Source organism: Zalophus californianus, chromosome 14, assembly GCF_009762305.2.
Source record: "Zalophus californianus isolate mZalCal1 chromosome 14, mZalCal1.pri.v2, whole genome shotgun sequence".
NCBI classification, from domain to species: Eukaryota; Metazoa; Chordata; class Mammalia; order Carnivora; family Otariidae; genus Zalophus; species Zalophus californianus.
Window position 1 is genome coordinate 34,663,785 of NC_045608.1, and position 21,837 is coordinate 34,685,621.

General features: G+C 42.0%; 1 protein-coding gene across 1 annotated transcript in view; it reads right to left on the minus strand.

Moving 5' to 3' along the window:
* Window positions 1–21,837, minus strand: part of RAB31 (RAB31, member RAS oncogene family) — a 133,650-nt gene that overhangs the window by 55,342 nt on the left and 56,471 nt on the right. Inside the window, exon 3 of the mRNA XM_027576517.2 lies at window positions 15,191–15,272. Coding sequence (XP_027432318.1) covers window positions 15,191–15,272 — 82 coding nt within the window. The remainder of the gene's footprint in view (window positions 1–15,190; window positions 15,273–21,837) is intronic.

Sequence of the window (21,837 nt, forward strand, 5' to 3'; positions counted from 1 at the left end):
TTTCTGGAAAGCAAGCAGACAATGAATAGCAAGAGTCCTGAAAATGTTCATACACTAATTCAACAATTGCACTTCTGAAGGGAATGGTCACAGATGGTCACGAAGTAACCAGAATTCACTCCAGAATTATCAGTCATGCTGAAAAACTGGAACCTTTTTCAACGTCTAGCCATCAGGGACCAGAAACGTAAATTTGTCTACACTCCCTCTGAGTCTAGATCTCTTCATACTTTGCTCTTAGCCAAGCAATGGACTGCTGCGCAGCAGTGAAACTCACATTTCTGAAAAATAAGAGATGGCACGAGACACAAGGGGAGCAGTCTGATACTTCCCAAGGGTTTTCTACAGAACCCTGGGCTCGTGAGGTGCTTTTCGGAAAAAAGGTTTCTTGGCCAAATAAGTTTGATAAATGCTATATGTAATAATGCCCCCCTGGAGATTGGTGACGTATTATTAGTACATTAAAGGCTCTGAAAATTTCTGTAGTAAAGAAACCTATTTGTTTTGGTTTTAATTCAGACTTCTCAGTTGATTTCTTTAACCTTTTTTCAAGTAATATGTATTAACATCTTGAGACCCAGTATGCTCAGAGCCCACATTAAAGGCAAAGTATGAAGAGATCTAGACTCAAAGGAAGTCTAGACATCCATGCCTGGCTCTATTCTGGTAAAATACAGGTGGTGATGTGGGAAACAAAAGTAAAAGAAAAAAAATCAAATTTCCTTACAACTTACAACCCATTGATAAGTCCTTGAGACAGGCAGAGTGACCTTCCTCTAGGGACTCAACTGCCTCAATGTTAAATACTTGAGCTTAACCTCACCTCCAGGATCCTGTAAGTCTCCTTTCACATATAAAAATTCCTCTGGAAACTTCCTTTATCTCTACCCTCCCCCCCCCACAAGATATGTGTTAGCAATCATCCTCCAAGCATATCGCCCACTGATATACATCTGAAGGGACTCATGACTCAGTTATTACTAGTAGTAAATGACCTTTTCCTAACAACAGCTAGCCCTCCAAGGTCCTGGCAACCTTGCTTCCAAATTCCTTAGAGACTGACGCTATCCCTAACCCACTTGCAACTTAAAAGGTATGTAAACTGCCACTCCTCATGACCCCAGTGCAGCTCTTTCTGCCCACCAGGTCTTGTCCCATGTTTTAATAAAATCACCCTGTTTGCACCGAAGATGCCTCAAGAATTCTTTCTTGACCATTGGCTGCAACTACCCCAATATTTTCATATCAGGTAACAGTGGGGGTGGGGTCGGTGGTGATAACTAAGGTTTTTCCAGCTCTGTGACGATACTTATGGCCAAAGTAAGGCAGACTCTAGATGGAACCTCCTTCCTTTGCCCAGCTCTTGATTCTTCCAAGTGCATTACTTACAACACAAACCTCCTTTCTTCCCATCCCACACCGTCCTGTACGTGTGTGCATGCACACACTGCTCAGCACACAGTGGAAAGTCTTATTCCAGGAAATATCCTAATCCTCCAGACCACCCAGTCTGCTTCAGGCAAAATTCCTTAAATGCAGGTTTGTGGCATCATAAATTCCATAGCAGCAAAAATTCTGCATGTCAAGAATGAGCAGTAGTGGAAAACACATGAAGTTTCCAAACAAGGACAGGCTCCAGCTGGGCTCTGCCTCCCCAGATGAGAATTATCCAAGCCAGACTGCTCTTGCATCAAGTCCAGAAACTTGTAGGGATGGGTTATGTGTTACAATCTTCAGAGAACACTGTCCCTGGGAGCCCATGCTGGCCTGTGTCTGGTGCCAACACACAATCAGAAATTCTCACCATCCCACAGAACCCTGAGGCCATGGACAGTCAAGGCAGAAGCCAAAAAAATACCCTGTGGTTCATTAGGATTCAAACAAAGAGGGAAGTGGTAGAGGAAAATTCTTGACATTCCCAACATTCTCAGCTGGCAAAAGCTGAATGGAAAAACCATTACTGAATGTTCTTTCTGTGCCATTCAGAAGAATGTTTCTGAGGTTTACACAGACCCTCTCTCTCCACAGAAAAGAAGAAGGCCTATTTAATATGCCCACTCAGATGTCCTACAATCCAATAGTAGGTAAAGTTGAATAGAAAAAGGGCTGGGAAACTATATGGCAGACTACTAACAGTAGTTATTTCTGAATAATGCCATTATAGGCAGACCATCACTTGTTATAATATGTCTGGATTATTTCTTTAAAATTTTTAATAGGATACACTACTTTAACAATGAGAAGGGATTTTCTTTCCCCCCTTCTTTCTTCTTTCTTTCAATTTGCCAGTTAAAGTCAAAGAGCTTCCTCGACATTCAGGGATCTGGGCACTGAAGCAAAAGTACCAGGAGGAAGCTGGGTTTTAGAGGTAACCTGACCTCCTTTTGACTCCATTGTTGACAAGGTACGGTCCATACGTTCTTTAGGAGACAATGATAAAACACAAATCCAAACATCCTTCCACAAAAGAAGGTGTTGGTGGGGAGGGCACGGATTCATGTTTTGTAAAAGACAAGGTAATGAACTGGCATATTCTGATTCCTAGAATAATGTATAAGAAGTCAAGGTTTTGAAATGATGTGGAAATACATTTCTTCCCACCCATGTTAATACCCAACTACAGAGAACCTCAGCTCTAATTCCTGTCTGTTAGCAAGCCAATGGAATTTCCTCAAAGTCCAGAACTCTGTCCCACCCTGTCCCGAAGTTATCTGTGTTTCTCATCACACACAATCCCCGTTCATTGGAAGGAAATGCCATGAGGGTTGGTCATGGCTCTCCTCTCTGTATGCTGCACTCTGCTCAGGTTGCTTTGGTCTCTCCCGCCTGGATACAGCCCTCCTGTTCACAGTAAATATCCCATCTTCAAGACACGTCTCTCTGCAGAACAGGACAGCAAAGCAAACATCACTTGGGATTACACCCGGAGCAGGGCAGACCGTGGCCCATGGGCCCCAGAGTGGGGCCTGACCCAGCACTCCCTTGTGGTGGTACCCGTCCTGGAGCCCTGCCACCATGGTGCCCGCAGAAAAGCCTGCCTTGCTGGGCACCCACGACGAGCTTCCTGAATCTGTGACAGCACCTTGCTAGGAAGAGATCAGGGTCACACAAAACACACTAGCAGGCATGTGGTTTCATTCACCCCCAAAGCACCAGGCACCCAGGCCTCTGCGCTGTGTTCACCGAGTACAGCCTGCAGACCCACCTTTCCTTGACTGGTTATCTGGAAGTTTCCACTGGAGAATTTAGATACTGTAGTGGCCACACAGCAGCCAGAGGGATCCTGTTTTCAACTTCTGAGTTATGTTATTTACACATACCATCGAATCTATTTTTAACTTTTTAATTGTGGAAATTTTCAACCATACGCACAAGAAGAGAGCATGGTACAATGCACTTCCATGCTCTCATCTCCTAGTCTCAAGATCAGCCCGAACACATGGCCCCTGGCATGTTTCCACCTCCCCTCCCCCCCACCCCCACCACTGGAATCTTCGGAAGCCAACACTCGACGTCATATTATGTTAACTGTAAAGCAGAATGGTTTTTTCTTCAAAGTCAAATTGTGTCATTTTTCAATATCCTTCTAACTTACTAAGCATAAAATCCAAACTGTCCTATGGTGTCACTGGGGCACTCGGCCCGTCCTCCCTCTCTCTCTCCCCAGCCCCTGGCCTGCTCCCTGCTCCCTGAACACGCAGCCCCATGGAGCCCTCAGGGGCGTCCCACATGCCTTCCCCGGACTGGACCCACCTCCACTAGACATCCTCACTCCCACCTTTCATTCACACCTTTTTCAACTGCCACCTCCTCTCGGAACCCTCCTGACCCCCTATCTGGGCCATAGCAGGGACTCACAAATACATAATGACAGAACACACGTGATAAATCAATAACCCTGTGAAGGCAGATGGACTACATAAAACTCTTCCCATTTTACAGATGAGAAAATAGGCTCAGAATGGTTCAGTAAATTGCCCACAGACACATAGCTCTTAAATGGTGTAACCAGCCCTCAAACACAGATCTTCTGACTCCAAATTCCATACTCTTTCCATTCTTCAGTTGCTTCCCTGCAATGAAACGCTGCATAAGTTGATGTAATGCAGATACGGACTTATACTAAACATATTCATTCATTCAACTAGTATCTATTGAACACTTGGTATGTGACAGGAACTGTTATAAGGAGGTGGCAGGTAGAATAACAGTCCCCAGAGATGTCCACATCTTAATCGCTGGGGCCTGAAAATATGTTATGCTACATGGCGAGGGGGCACTGAGGTTGCTAACGGAATTAAGGTTGCTGACCCAGCTGATCTTGAGATGGGAAGATTATCCTGCATCGCACAGTGTCCAGAATCATCATGAGGGTCCTTACAGGTGGCAGAGGGAGGCAAGAGAGTCAGAGAGCTTGGAAGATGCTCTGATGCCAGCTTTGAAGATGGAGAAATGCGGGCACAAACCAGGGAAGCCAGGCAGCCTCTGAAAAAGGCCAGGAACGGATTCTTCCCCAAAGCCTCCAGAAAGGAACACAGCCTGCCTATGCCTTGGTATCGGCCTGGTAAGCCCTTCTCAGACTCCTGACTTTCAGAACTGTGAGCGAGTTGTTTGGAGCTGCTCGATGTGTGGTGATCTGTTCCAGCAGCCCTAGGAAACAAACAGAAGGTGAAGAAGAAGGGCGGAATCAGGCCGCCTTCAAAGGGGCTGCTGTGGATATAAATGTCTCCAAACAGCGAGCTCTGTGTTCTGAGGACACTCCAGCTGTTCCTGTTTAGACACGTCCTTTGGAGCCTCAGGAGCACACTCTTCTGTTATTAGATGAAGTCCATGTGCCTAATTTCCTTGTCACGAACGACATTCACAGGTTTCATAGGCCGTTTGGCTTATATTTGATCCAGACTCAGAAAATTAGGTGCACAGAAGTACAAAGCGAAGGGGAGGGAGAGGTGGGAATGGAGGGGAGGGCAGGGAAGGAGAGAGGAGAAAAACACAAGCAGATAAAGTGCGTCTTAGAGTCTTCCTCCTACGCGCGCCTGGTGGCCTGTCTTTGCCCGCGGAGAGTCGGAGAACGGAAGTTGGCCTCAACCCAGGAGCACAGACAATGCTTCATAATTATAAGCTACTTAGGGCGTCCCCGACCAAAATACACACCCGTAAAATGTCGTTGCCTGACTTGTGAAGAGTCCTCCCCTAGTGGCGTGGCCGTCCCTCCCAGAACAGGCGAGTCCCCCCGGAGGGGCCGGCGCAGGCAGGCCTGGAGGGGGGCAGACACCCACCGGGGAACGAAGGACAACGGTGGGGTCTACTGTGACAGAGAGGGTGCTGCAGGGACAAGGAGCAGGGGCCACTTTCAGGCAGGAGAAGCTCCCCCTTGCTTCACGACACTTGAAACTGCAGGCTTCCCTCTCTGCCGTTCCTGTCTGTCCCCTCCCCATTTCCTTTCCCTGGCTTCCAGCCTTCTCATCGCGGGCTGAGGGCACAAGTGCTTGGAGTTTCCCTTAGCACTCACTACCTTTATTTTAATATACGGACATGTCCTTCCTCGTTCTCTCCCGCCAGTGCCATTCTGCACCTAAGCTCTTAATTTCCTAAATGACACCAACACCCCCAAAGGGAACACCTCTGGGAACCGGGTCGGCCCGCAATGGCGGCTCTAGCCCTGCCCACACGGCTGCCGTCGGACTCCGCAACTCGAATGCCACGGTCACCCTTTCCTCCCACAGCTTCTGTCTCCGATTTCTAAACATCCCTGGACCTCCTCGGCTGTACCACTTTTAAATCAGGCTCTTCCTGAGGCTTCTTCTAACAGATGATGTGGCAGAGCCCTACCACGGAGCTGTTTACCCCCTTTTTAACAGCATACAAAGATGTTGTACATACAAAGACGGATCTGCAGGCTTCTGCTGGGTCTCCTTACCACACAGTCCTCACTGGGTTTTCCTTCTGAGGGGGTGCGACGGGAGCGGAGGGTGGAGAGGAGGAATAGCTCCCTTACAGGACGTCATTGTGTACTAATTAAAAGCACCGTTCTCTTGTGATAGGTGGGGAAGGAAAGCAAAACCTGGTATTGACCCTCTTCCACTGGACGTAAATCCTTACGGAAATCGTTCTCCAGTGGGTGTGGGAAAGGTGCAAGAGGGTGAAGCAATTTCCCTCCAGCCGTGGGCGAGGAGCAGAGTCTGCGCATGTGCCGTTGGCTGCGGCCGCTGGCAGCCGCGCCTGTATTTCCAGTGGCCGCAGGGCAAGCAAGGAGGAAACCAGAGCAGCTCGTTCGGAGCCTCTAAGACGCCCCATTCTTCAAGAACTTCCAAAGGTCAAAATTTCCTCTGACTTTAGCCACAGTCTATGAAAAGACAACCACTTTCTTGACCACAGAGTCTGGGGCCTCGAAGAAAGAAGGAAAGAAAGCACACAAAAAGTTTCTTTTTGATGTTTATCAAGCCCAAACTTGACCTCAGCTATTTGCTGCCTTCGTTCTCTTTTCTTTCTCGGGGGCCCACGGAGACCCGGCGTTTCGGCCACGGCCCTGCCGGGCTGCCTCTGTCTCTGTGCATGTCATCCTGTCACTGTAGGAGCCTGGGAGGCGCTTGCAAATGTAGGCCCAAGGAGGCGAACAGCAGCACGGCTCCCCAGCACGCTCACCCGTGGGCTCCTGGAGGGCGCCAGCGGGACTTGGCCTTCTTCAGGTACCCAGCTTCCAGGAACACTTCTTTTTTAAAGATTTTATTTATTGAGAGAGAGAGAGCACGAGCAGGGGAGGGAGAAGGGGAGGGAGAAGCAGACTCCCCGCTGAACAGGGAGCCCGAGGCGGGACTCGATACCAGGACCCTGGGATCATGACCTGAGCCGAAGGTAGACGCTTAACGATCTGAGCCACCCAGGCCTCCCAGCCGGGAAAAATTCTGACAGAAGAAACAAGCAAAGAGTAAACAAATTGGGGTGGTGTAAATATACTTATTATATTATTTTCTGGAGTGCTTGAAATATCTCACAATTGGGGGGGAAAAGTTTGTACACTCACTAGGAGAGTCACTGCAAGCCTTTGAATCAATGGGTTTCAGCACCTTATCACACTCTCTTGAGCACTATGTATTAAGTAATAAAGTCTGGTCCCGGGTTAGATAACACTGCTGAAAAAAACTAAATCGGCAGCAAATAATACTATTTTGAAGATAGGTTCCTTCTTTTAAAAAACAATTTAGTCAAGTATCATGCATTTCAAATCTAGTAATAGTTTGGTAAATTTTAAGTGATCACTTCATAAATATAACCTTACAGTTCTATATGAATTTGTTACAGGGAACACATTTTAACATTTCAAAGATTTAATATTTTATTCAGAATCATTTCTTTAAGTACTGCTCTGAGGTCAAGGCTGCACTTCTGGTCCACAGTCAGAGATGAAAAACAGCTTGCAACTTGTTTATCACTTATAACTTAAAGGTTTTAGGAGTAGGTAACCTCACATTCATCTATAGATTTAATCCAATCCCTATCAAAATACAGCTGGAGTTTTTGCAAAAATGTAAAAGCTGATCCTAAAATTCCTGTCGAAATTAAAGGGACACAGAATAGCCAAAATAATCTTGAAAAAGGACAAAGTTAGAGGACTCATACTTCCTAATTTCCAAACTTGCTAAAAAAAAAAACCTACAGCAATCAGGGCAATGTGGTATTGGCAGAAGGGTAAAAATTAGATCAAAGAAAGAGAACAGTCCAGAATTAAACCCGCACATTTGTGGTCACCTGATTATCATATCAACAAAGGTGCCAAGAAAACCAATTTGGGCAAAGAATAATCTTTTCAACAAATTGTGTTGGGACAACTGATTTTGTATGATAGCAACATACAGGGAGTGAAGTTGAATCCCTTCCTTACAAGATATGCAAAAATGGATCATAGGGCTAAAGGTAAAAGCTAAAACTATAAAACTCTTAGAAGAACATATAGGAGTAAATCTTTATAAACCTGAGTTTGGCAAAGACAAGTGTTGGTGGGAATGTGGAGCCTCATACATTGCTGGTAGGAAAATAAAATGGTGCAGCCACTTTGGAGAAGTTTGGCTGGTCCTCAAAATGCTAAACAGAGAGTTACCATAGGACCCATCAATTTCAGTCCTAGATATATTCCTAAGAGATTAAACAAACAGAACTATCTACATAAAAACTTGTACATGAATACTTAAAGCAGCATTATTTATAAAAACCAAAATGTAGAAACAACCTAAATGTCCATAACCTGATGAATGGATAAACAAAATGTAGGGCATCCATACAGTGGAGTATTAATCAGCCATGAAAAAGAAGGAAGCACTGATTCAGTTATAATGTGGATGAACACTGATGACATTATGCTAAGTGAAAGAAGGCAGTCACAAAAACACACAGATTGCATGATTCCATCTATATGAAATGTCCAGATGAGACGAATCTAGAGGCAGAAAGCAGCCAAGGGCTGGGGGACTTAGGAAGAAATGGGGAATGACTGTTAATGGGTTTAAAATTAATTGTAGCAACAGCTACACAATCTTAATATACTAGAGTCCACTGAACTGTACACTTTAAATGAGTCAATTGTATGGTCTGTGGATTAGATCTCAATAAAGCTGGGTTTGTTTGTTTTTTTAAAGATTTTATATTTAGTTGAGCGAGAGCATGAGCAGCAGGGAAAGGGACAAGCAGGCTCCTCACTGAGCAGGGAGCCCGACGTGGGGCTCGATCCCAGGACCCTGGGATCATGACCTGAGCCAAAGGCAGATGCTTCACTGACTGAGCCACCCAGGCGCCCCTCAATAAAACTGTTTTTCAAAAAGAGAGGTAATACTCTACATGCTGATAATCCCTGCAAAACAAATGCAGACAAAAACATTTATCAGTCAATTTTATTTCCAACACTAAAACTCCAGGATGGATTATCCAAAAAAAGTGAAAGCATGGCTCAGCTGCTTCAGAGGTGAACCAGGGAATGAAAACACAAAGCTTATGAGACCGAAGCTTTGAGCAAGTCTAGAATGGGTGCAGGAGTGGACAGGAAAAGAGTTTCCCCTGTCAAGGAACAGGTAAATAGAGAACTTCATACTACAGCTACCTTCCTACTGGGCTCTCTTCAGAAACACAGGGAGGGACCATCTCAGGCACCAGGAAGTAATGAATATACAGTTGACCCTTGAACAACACGGGTTTGAACTGCACAAGTCCACTTAAATGCAGATTTTTTATTATACAGTACTGTGAACACATTTTGTTATGATTTTCTAATAACCTTTTCTTGAGCTGACTTTATTGTAAGAGTACAGTATATTACATGTAACACACACAATACGTGTTGTCATGAAGGCTTTCCATCAACAGTAGGTATTAATAGTTACGTTTTGGAGGAGTCCAAAGTTATACATGGATTTTCAACTGTGTGGGGGGTCAGCACCCCTAACCCCCATGTTGTTCAAGGGTCCACTGTATTTTAAAAGCCACAGGAGGGCAAACATTATCTCTACAGTTTCAGATTTCTTAGCAGGAAATTCATTTTGGATAAAACATTGTAGAGTATGTAAAAGGAAAGTTCAGTGGGAAAAGACTGAGGTAGATGTCTGAAAAAAAGTCCCAAGCTGGATGAAGTAGAGCCTCCAAAGTACACAGAGCAAGAGAACCCAGTAGAAGCCTGTGGCAGACAAAATTATGACCACCAATTAATTGTTCACCTCTGTGTGAATCCATGCCCTGCTTATGCCAATGGAGTTTTCTCCGTTCCTTTAAAGGCTATGTCTCCCTATCATTTGACCTTGGGCTAAGCCATGTGACTTGCCTTGGCCAAATGAATGTAGGCCATGTGTCATGTGCTCGTTCTAACGCTAGCATTAAGAGGCCTCGCGTCTGTGCCTTACTCCTCATGCTTCTGCATTGCCCAAGAAGAGCTTCCTCAGGTAGCTGCTGCCTTTCTAACCCCAGAATGAACAAGCAAGCAGAGTGCCCCCAGCCACTACCACACAGACAGACCCACAGCTTGAAGCAGAGCCACCTCAGCTAGAGAGCTCCATAATATTTTTGAAACTTTTCTGTTAAGTATGAGTTTTTTGTTTTTTCGGGTTTTTTTGTAGGCTCCACACCTACTGTGGAGCCCAACGCACGGCTTGAACTCACAACCGTGAAATCAAGACTGGAATGGAGATCAAGAGTCAGACATTTAACCAACTGAGCCACCCAAGCACCCCAGTACAAGAGTACTTTTAAATAAAAAGATAAAAAAAAAGAATTAACACACACAGCCATGTGTCAATTTTCAGGATTAATAATGGTATTCTAAATTCTAAATAAAGTCTTGTTTATTTAAGATCATATTTAGACTTCCACAATAGCTCAATATTTTATTAAATAATATGGGCTTAGTCCTATTCAGTATTCAATATTGTTCTTACTTATAATTTCTTTCATTTTCAGTGTTCTGTCGATTTTTTAAAAATACCCAAAAAAAGGCGGTAGTTAAAAATTATATAATTTCCTACACAAATCTTTGCATCATGTCATTTTCACCATTAAATTCAAAGCTCCAGAATTCCTGCTAAGTATTGGGAAAGGGGGCCTATTTTTTAGTCTGTATATGTGTTCTCCAATTTCATCTTTAAAAAGTATATAATGATGAGCTTGATTTCAGAAGTCAATCTATTCAACTTCAGATGTGTTAGTAGAGTCAAGGGAGAGCTTTTATTCTAACCAAAGAACCATCAATTCACCTTTGCGGAATTTGTCACTGTGGCACATTTGAAACGCAAATTTTATAAATACAATTATTCTGACTGAGGCAGTAGGGCAGAGAGACAGCCATAACACTGACTTCAACCCAAGTGAAACAAGATAATGATGTTAATATTTGTTCATGTTAGATTCTTAGAATAATATTGCTCTGATGGATCAGATCAAGAAAATGAAGCATGGAATTCTTCCAAGATATGAACATTTTAATGGAGTTATTCTATGGATTGCAACTGTGTTTTAAAGCAAAAACAGAATGACTTGGAAGCACATATCTAGAACACAGAGGTTGCAATTCCTATTGATGAGACTTTTTTTTGGAGAGGGGGTGCAGGGGGAGAGGGAGAGAGAATCCCAAGCAGTCTTCATGCTCAGCGAGGAGCCCAATGGTGGGCTTGATTTCATGACCCTGAAACCGAGACCTGAGCCGCTTAACCTACTGAGCCACCCGGGTGCCCCAAAACATTTTAATAACAATGAGGATATTCTAGTCCCCAGTTTATGTGGAAAAACAAAGAAAGGAGTCAAAAGGAAACCCAAAGGGAAAGACAGACGTGTGGACACATTAGGACAGAAGTCTCATCTTCCCATCACAAACCCTGACCAGTGGGAGAGAGGAGGACGAAGCTGGGCAGATATATTCCTTTCTCTCCCCTGGGACCTCTTCGAGCTCCTGTATATATCCTTCCAGGGCGTCTGCTGACCCACTGCTGAGTTCTCCTCATAGCTCCACACAAAGCAGAAACCAGCACAACAACTCATTCCGAGAGGACAGATGAAAACCCCCAAAAGCCCACACCAACGCTACAACACGGGCACTCCAATGGCACTCTTGCCCCCTCTATACCCCTCTTGGTAGCAACAAACTGAATGCACAAACCTTGAAAATGTTAAGCTTCTAACAAATTGGATCCAACAATCACTTGGTTAATTGAAAATGGTTAAATTTGAAAACACTTTTTTACAGAGGCAGTCTATGGATTACCGTTTGCCATTGAAAGGATCATAGGATGTTCATCATATGTGGTTGAATGAAAAGCATAATTAAGACAGCATATCAAGAATGAACACTCTCTTCTACAAAGAGAGGGAGGAAGAGAGGACTCCTTTTACCTTTCCAGTGCTCAGATGGGAGAGTGAGTTCTCAAGAGTATGAATTTGTGCCACAAATGTAGTCCAGAATGAATATTGTGTATGCTAGGCAGAAGTGGTTCGATAGTTCCACAAGTAAACAAACACTGAGTAATTAACACATGCTAAGCACTGCACTGAGCATTATCCCCCTTTGAGGACACAGAAATCTATGTCTTTATATTATCAAACCATAAATCCAAAGAGATTTTGTTTGTTTAAAATTGTGAAGACTAAGAAGAACAGTAGCCAATTCCTACAAAGATAAGGAGGGATAATAAAGTGCGCTGGACTCCAGCAATTAATGAGACAGAACAAACAGCAGTAGGTACATGCAGCAGCAGGGAAGGTATTTTTAGCTCCAACATTAGGCAATGTCATTACAAGCATGATTAAATCCAGCAAAAAGCTGCCAAAATGACTGAGAAATTGCCATCCCTGGAGAGATGCGAGACTGCACGGAGGGACAGCAGACAAGGACGGCCTAAGGATAACGAAGTCAGGCCTTCGACGGTTAGAGCGATCAATGACCACAAAAGCTGTGCAGACATTTCTCACATGCTGTCCACAAATCTAGATTCTAAAAAGCATCCACCTGAAGTCCTCAGCCAAAAGTCAGTCCCTCCTCCCCGAAGCACTAGTGTGGACTTGGCCTTGCACACCTAATACTAAAAATTATCATAGTAGATACTACTAATAATACGCATAACACTGATACAATAATATATAATATATATAATGCATAATATAATATGTATAATATAATAACATATATAATACTATGCTTTTAAAATGACAGACAGCAATACAGGCACAGATGTCTATCACCTCTAAAAATCCAATTTTAGGAAAAGCAATTAGAATTATTAGAAATATGGTCATACGAAAAATTTTCTATTGCTATTTTGCTTTGAGATGGTCAGGGAGCAAGCTACAAACTACAGTAGTCACTTTAGAGGACCAAATTTCATCAAAAGCAGTCACCTACTTGAATATTTTATCAGAATAGGTAAGGAGATGTCAAATACTCAGTTTAGATCATACAGAAATCTCTCTTCAGAAAAACTGTTATTACCACATGAAAACAGCAAGTTATAAAGAACCCTGAGCCCTTTGATATGAAGTTACCAACACACACAGAGTGAGATATCTGAAGAATGGTCATCTAATGTCAATAGCGGAAATAAGACTTATTGTGGGGATCATTTCATAATGTATAAAAATATCAAATCACTACGATGTACACCTGAAGCTAATATTGTATGTCAATTATCCTTCAATTTAAAAACTAAATTTAAAAAACAGTGGAGATAGCTGGGTGGTGGGATTTTGGATAATTTTACTCTTGGCTGCATGGCTTTTGTGTGATTTTTCTAGCAGAACAAAACTACAAAGCAAAGCTCAGGACCCAGACTGCTGGATTCAGATTTCAGCTTTTGGCCTAATGGGCTGTGTGATCTTGAGCAAGTTACTTAACCAGTCCATCCTTCCGTGACCTCACTTATAAAGAGGGCTAAAAATAGTCCCCAGGTCAGAGTGCTGCAAGAGGACTAAGTGTGTTAGTTAGTACACAGAAGGCATGAGAACACTGCGTGGAACATAGCTAGCCCTCGGGAAATATCTGCCAATAGGAGAAGCAGTTGTACTGCTAATACTAAGCTAGCTATTGGTAAAATTGACTGGTGCTCATTAACAGTGGCTGCAAAAGCAACTATTTCATGACCAAAAGTAAAAATGGGAGCAAGAAAACCTCTCTGCTTAAGTTTACATAACAACCAAAAAACCAAACCCTAAACCCCAAAAACCTAGCAGATCTACATACTACAAATATACATACATAGTAGATAAAGAGGAAGCTATGTAAAGATGAGATTCCTGAGTATACATTTTCTCCTAGGATCCGCCTTCTCATTTCGGAGGTCAGCAGGCACAGCGGACTAACAGAGTTAAAGAGGTGCTCTAAGTAATGGCTTTGTGTGTACAAGTCTGTGCTCTCAACTTAGCAGCAAAATAGAAGACGTTCTAATGAGGTTAGCATTTGTAGGCCAGAAGATTTGTCCTGATTAAGAAGAAAGACATCTTTAAAACCCCAGTAGCCTTAATCTACAACTGCTAGAATGGGGACTTGTATAAAATGAAAGTTACAGAAACACACACTTGACTTGTTAGGAGCTGATAAGGAAAAGCATGCATTATCCTGAACCCTGGATTCTCTTCCTTTGAGAGAGAGAGAATCAATAATGGAATTCAATAACATATTAGAAGGGGGTAAGAGCTATGGAGAAAAAGGAAGTGAGTGGAGCCGGGACGGAAGAAGGGGTAGTGTTGACATTTGAATAGGGTAAGTGGAGAAGGTGACACGTGAGCTTGGATCAGACAAGGGGAAGCTCAACCTATTTTACTCCATAATCATTAGCTCTGATGACAGTTTTGAGCAGGCTGGAAGCCCCCAGTGAAGACAAGCTAGTTGTTATCCCTGTGTGTCACTTATCCTGCCCACCCCTTTCGACTTTGATAATATACACGCTAGTGATTACACGAATATCCTGTTATAGTCAGTCTGTGCTGGTATTATTTCACTTTTTGAAATCTAAAAACACGAGCTTCTTAAATAATCTTCCCCATCAATATTTTTGGCAAATAAAAGGAATGAAGAATGAGACAAGTCATTGGCTCTTTCTGCTAACCCAACGTCCATTGCCCCATTTTCCAGTAAGAGAACCCATGTTTTCCTTGGGTAACTAAGCCTACCAGCCTTCCAACCAATGTGGCTGATGGCAGCCCCTACCTTTAGGGGTAAAGTGTATTACCAGGCCCTACAAATAAGAGTGCCAAATCCCCCGTGAACGCTACTACACAGTGTCAAGTTCAGGAGTGGGACACATGACCAAACCAGGTGCTGAGACACGGGGCACAACTCGCGGAAAAGAGGTACCGTCATCCATGGGACTGCTCAGGTGGCAGAATGCAGGCCTGGAGTCACTGATGGAGCCATCCTTGCCACCCCTGGGGAAGGGAAGGAAGTGAGTCTGCCTAAAAATGAAGCCAGTCTAGAGGGAAGCAAGGAGAGAAACAGGAATAGAGCCGGGTGCCTCTGACAATACATTTGGGGGACTTGATGAACTTGGCCCTATCTCAAGAGGGCCACCCCATACATTTTTCACACAGTGGAAGAACCCATTTCCTTTTTGATTAAATCACTGAAGCTGGGTTTCTGTCACTTGCAACCAAGAGTCTTGCCAAATACAAAGAAACCTTCGGGAACCGGGCTCAGTATTTTCCTTAGCAAGCCAACAACCCGTACACTTACCCGTTCCTGCCCAGCAGTGTCCCAGATGAGGAACTTATGAAGCTCATTTCCACAAGGCACAGTTTTGGTCATAAAAGATGCCCTGAAAAAGAGAATCAAAATCTCCATGTTACCAGGCGCCCCTACAGTCTTCACAAAGACTCCTGTTTCACACAAGTTCATCTTGCCTCAGCAAGACTCCAAAAGCTCCCTCCTGGCGGACCACTAAGAGGAAAGAAGGGCTGCTAGAGTCCTGTCAGCCAGAAGAAAATATTCTGCATTTTTTGTTAGTCCAACTGGAGGTTTAGGGAAGGAAAAATTTTTTAAAAAGCCAAGAATGAATTCAAAGCACTGTGCTTCCAAAAACACTGTCCTAAGATAGTATGCTCAATTGTTCTAAGATAATAGCCCCAAATCTCAGGAAAGAAAATAAAACCTAAGATTTTAAAAACATATTATTACAACAATGAAGGATGGACAGGGCAGCCCACATCACAGTGTGGGCCTTGTGATGGCACACACAGAAAACTGCCTTCCATATGCACCCATGCTATGCATCCAACCTAGTAGCAACTAATAGAATACCATATCTCATTCCCACCCTGCTTTTATACATGCAGGGATAAAGGTTGGTGGTTTACCAAATATTTACGTTTTCTCCATTAAGAAAAAAAAAAGAAAAGGATTTGAAACTCTCAGTAGATAGTGAAACACTTGACACTTCCTTCTTTTTTGTATATTTCCTGTTAATAAACATTTTCTTTGTGTTCATGAAAGACGTAAATATACAATACGTTGGAAAGTTTATACCCTTGACTTCTTTTTTCTGTGAGATAAAGCTTCCCATTCATTAAAAACTAGTGGGTCTCCCCAACAGTGGGACAACCAGACATGATAAGCCTCCTCATGTGATGGAATAAGAAGCACATACATCATCTCTGCAGCATTCTGGCCAAAACCAGTTCACCTGAATGTAATCATAAGAAACAGATCAGGCAAATCCAGAATGTAGAGCATTCTACGAGACAACTGGCCCGAATGCTTCAAGTAAGTCAAAGTCATGAAAAGCAAACAAAACAAAAGGCAGGAAGATTGTTTTAGAAGCTAAATTAAGAGAGAAGAGATAAAACAACCAAATGCCCCTTGGATACATCTGGAATTAGGAGGGAAAAATCTTTAGATGACATTTTGAGGACAACTGGGGAAATTTAAATTGAGACTATATGTCAGATACTATCATTGAATCAAAATTAATTTTCTAGGGGCACCTGGGTGGCTCAGTCGGTTAAGAGTCTGACTCTTGGTTTCAGCACAGGTCATGATCTCAGGGTTGGGGATCAAGCCCCTCATTGGGCTCCACACTCAGCGTGGAGTCTGCTTGTCCCTTTCCCTCTGCTCCTCCCCCACCCTCTCTCTTCCTCTCTCTCTCTCTCAAATAAATAAAATATTTTTTAAAAATTAATTTTCTAGGTGTGATAATGGTATCCTCACTATGTTCTTATTCTCAGGAGAGGCACAGTAGAGTTTTTAGGGGTAAGGTATCAGGCTGTCTACCCTGTTTCCTATAGCCCAGCTGACCCACCATCCAGCACACAGTACAGCCCTACATCACTCAGCACCCATCCCAGTAATGTTTCCTCAACTTCTCCTACTTTTCCCCAAAACTAAGAGGCAAACTACACAAGTCCCAAGTAGAAAAACATATGTCCCTGCAATTCCCACACAACCCTCACAATATACTCGTACAACCCCAAAAGTTAACAGTTCTATTTATCAACCTACGATTGCACTAAATGGAAATTCTAAGCAGTTTTCTAAGTGATATGACCCAATATTATCAAAACCACAACTGTCCCATGCCAATTTATTTCTTTTAAAGTGCTTAAAATATACACAGACTACTGATAGGAGTAAATATATTCCATAAATGGAAATGTCTTTATTACTTTTCCCATTACAAAAGCAATATACGGACATCCCAAAAAAGAAATTCAAAAAATGAAAGCAAAGGAGGAAATAGAAATCAATCGTCATGTCACCACCGAGCCACAATCACTGCTAATAAGTTGGTATATATCCTTCCAAATTATGTTTATACAGTGTTTACATCCGTAATTGATCATACTCTACATTCATTTTGTTTTCCCTCCACTCGATGTATCATGGATATCTTTCCATTTCTGTGAATACAGATCAACAACATCTAAAATGACTAAATATTCTACACCATGTTATGGCTTTATTCACTACCCCACTGATGGGCATTTTGGTCACCTATTTTCCACTATTATGATGATGATTAAATGAGTATCTTTTTTTTTTAAAGATTTTATTTATTTATTTATTTGAGAGAGAATGAGAGATAGAGAGCACGAGAGGGAAGAGGGTCAGAGGGAGAAGCAGACTCCCTGCCGAGCAGGGAGCCCGATGTGGGACTCGATCCCGGGACTCCAGGATCATGACCTGAGCCGAAGGCAGTCGCTTAACCAACTGAGCCACCCAGGCGCCCCTAAATGAGTATCTTTGTACTTATATTTTTGTGTCCTTATACAACTATTTCCTTAGAAACAGACATGCCACTCTGGGTGGGACCAACCTACACACCCATGTAGGAGATGACACCCAATGTAGAAGATGACCTACACACCCAATGTAGGAGATGACCTTCTCCCCAGCCAATCCTGATCTTTCAAATCTTTTCCAGTATGATAAGGAGAAATGATATGTCGTTCCCATTTTTATTATGCTTCTTATAACTTTGAATGTCATTTTAGTGTTTATTGTTCACTTGCATTTTTCTTTAGTAAATATTTAATTTGTGACCTTTGCCCACTTTTTGGTTTTTCTTATTCACTTGAGTATTTTACACTAACCTTTTGTAATAGTATATTTTAAATAATATTTTTTCTGGTTTAACCTTTGGCCTTTAACTTTGTTTAGAGAATTTTTCCATAAACACCTTTGGTTTTGTTTTTACTTTGATATAGGCCAGATTTTCATTTGTTCCCAATAAATTCTAGGCACTAGGATAAATAACATATCAACCCTGCCCTTAAAAAGTTCTCAGGCTTAGAAAACTAAGTTCATGCCTTTAAAATCTTAGAACCAGAGACTTTTAGAGATGGAAAAAAATATGAAATATCCAGGCCAACCTCTTCACTCTACAGATAAGGGGGTGGAAATCTGAGTCCCGAAAGACTGCCTTGTCCATGGTCAAAGAGTCTATCAGCACAGTCAGGAACAAAATGCAGAGGCCTGCCCTCGCTTCCAGCAAGGTAGAATGAGTGTTTAGATAGCCCCTCAGTTTCCTAATCTGAGAAACAGAACCAGTATCTGGGGGCTGTTGTAGGGTCAAATGAGGGAATGATACCTGTGAAATTCCTGCTTGATACACAGTAAGTCTGCGAGGAACAGCTTTAGTATAGTCGTCATGCAGATCACATACACACACACACACACACACACACACACACACACACATACACACACACTCATGTACACACCCCTCTCTGTTCCTCATTTCCTGCCACTAGAAAAAAAGACGACTAATATTTGAAATGACGACTGACAATCCTTGTTCTTTTGGTTGTTTGGGTTTTTTTTTTTTTTTTAACACTTTTGCTAACATTCAATCTTAAGAACCTCAAGCATCTTTTCCTCTCTACAGATTACCTTCCAGAGTGGTGGAGCGGGGGAGCCTTGGCAATGCTGAACTGACTTCGTTATCTGTGGGAACCAAAATCTGGCATAGAAGTAACACAATTACCTTGTAAAAGTCGAAACAGAAAGGGACACACACATACACACACACACACACACACACACACACATATATGTTCAAGATGTCAACACAATCTGCTTGAATAGCAAAGCCAAGATTTTTCATTATGAGTCACAGAAGATGATAAGAATGAACTCTTTCGATGCTGAAACAATGATATTTTACAGGCCGTGGCCTTTCCCCAGTGGCAGTTTGATCACAGTGGGAAGAACAAGGGTGGACTCTGAAAGTGGACTCACTTGGTCTGAGTCATCAGTTCGCCGCTCATGGCTGTGTGTGCCTCAAAAAGTCACCTCGCTGCTCTGATTCTTGGAGTCAGCAGCATTACAGTGAAAAAGGCTCTGGGCCTGGGGCCTGAACTCAAATGTCTACGGGACCAGGCAGCAACCATATAAATGAGCCAAGCGGACTAGGTGTAAAAGTCATAGTGATAAAAATAATAGTAACAGTAAACAGCGGGAGCACTGTGGAAAGGAGAGAGCCCGCCCACCCACACAGAGCACCCAAGGCTCGGGTCCAGCTGGCTCCTGCCATGTGGGCATGTGCACCCCCTAAGCCAAGTCTACTGATTTTTTTTAAAAGAAGCCAGAAATGCAGGTTTATTATGTAAAAATCTCCTGATTCTCCATTACTGGCTTAAAAATTTTAAAGCACTGTGCAGGCTAAACAAACCTCATCTACAAGCAAGAGTCCCAGTGCACTGAACCCAGCAGCTGGAGGATGAGCACTGCAGTCTGTATATAACACCTTCCAAGAAATACGTTTGTTCCTGCTAGCTTTAGTTTTCTGAAGCTGGAGTCTGGAAACAACTTTTTTCAAAATCATAAGAGAGGATAAATTTTGAGTGGGTTTTTTAATTGGGCAATTGAACTGTATCAGGAAAGGACAACAGATAAGAATGGAAGAGCCCATCCCAACCTTGACTCCAGAAGAAAAGTGAGGAATGTAGACAGAAAGCAGAACAGCACAGAATTTACAGTCACTTAACATTATGTTTATGAAGAAATTTTAAGGTATGAGAAAATGCTTAAGTTTGAAGCTTAGTGGAAAAGAACAATTCAAAATCATACCTACAAAAATGTTTCAAGACCTAAAGCTAGTAAGTGTACAGAAAAATAAGGACAACATTTCTGAAAAACAATTTGGCAATATCCATCAAGAGCCTTAAATATGTTCATATTCTTTGACTGAATTATTCCAATGCTGTGAATTTAACCCAATGAAATAATCAGAGGTACGTGCAAATATTTATGCCCCAGGATATACATCATACATTATTTAAAAAGTAAACAAAAAAATTATAAAAAACCTCAATGACTTAAATGGAAAATAGAGCCATTAAAAATCATTGCTTTTAAAAAAAAGTTTTTATTTATTTATTTGAGAGAGAGAGATTGAGGAGAGAGAGGGCAGGGGAGGAGCAGAGGGAAAGGGACAAGCAGACTCCACGCTGAATGCAGAGCCCAACACGGGGCTTAATCCCATGACCCTGAGATCATGACCTGAGTTGAAACCAAGAGTCAGACACTTAACTGACCGAGCCACCCAGGTGCCCCCAAAATCATTGCTTTTTTATATAATGATATATGTCAATTATATCTCCATAAAACAGGGGGGAAAATCCTTGTTTTTAAAGAACATTTAGTGACATGGAATTCATAATATAATGTTGAATTACTAAAGATTTTATATACACATAGCAAAAACTCTGGAAGAAGATATACTAGATATTTATGGTAGCTACTCCAGAAGGCAGATTATGGGCAGTTTGTTTTTTCTTATTAAGATTTTGTTTATTTATTTGAGAGAGATAGCAAGAGATAGAGCATAAGCAGGGGGGAGAGGGAGAAGCAGCCTCCCCAAAGCGGGGCTCCATCCCAGCCCCAGGATCATGATCTGAGCCCAAGGCAGACATTTAACCAACTGAGCCACCCTGGAGCCCCAGATTATAGGTGGTTTTTATATTTTCTTCACAGTTTTCTTCATTTTCAATTTTTTATTAGGATATAATACTTTTATAAAAAGAGAAAATAGTATTCCCACCATGTTTCTAAAGATTATGTGACATTATAAGAAAATGTTCAAAATATATTAAGAAGAAAACAGGATAAAAAACTGTATGTATATTATGATTCCAATTTTTATAAATTCTGTTTTTTAGAGTGAATATGAACTTTTATAATCAGAAAAATTAGACTTTACTCTTGACTCTGTCAAGGAAATATACAGTAAAGTGTTCCTTTTATTTTGTCTTCTAAGAAATTCGTATTCACGAAAGAAAAATAAGGCAGAGGATGGAGAATGCATGTTGTGGCATGGCAGGTAGAATATGATGCCATTTTTGGTTTTAGAAATTATATATTTGTACACCTGCATAAACATAGAAAATACTTATAAAAAGCATGTTAAGTATGTACTTTGGACTCTAAATATTGGTGATGTAAATTGAAGAAAATGGGATCAGAGAGCTAGTAAAATCCTCTGACTTCAATTTTTATTTTACATTTTTATGTATGGTCTGAATTTTTCATAATGAGCATTATAATTTGAGGAATGAATACATAATTTTTTAATTAATGGACTATTTTTGGAGAAGTATTAGGTTTACAAAAAAAAGGAAGATAACATACAGAGAGTGGAAACTCTGTTTATATATACATATATATATATAATACATATACATAATAATAATATATCTATGCAATATAAAGAATATAACACATAATTTTTTAAAAGCCCAAAACCACTACAATGCATTTCTTAGACAAAGCAGGGTCAACAGGGTTTGACTGATTGTCTCCAAAACGGGTACCAATGATCCATACGGCTCCCCCTCTGAATGATCGCCTCCCACCATGAGGTGTGATTTATTTCCCCTCCCTTGAAT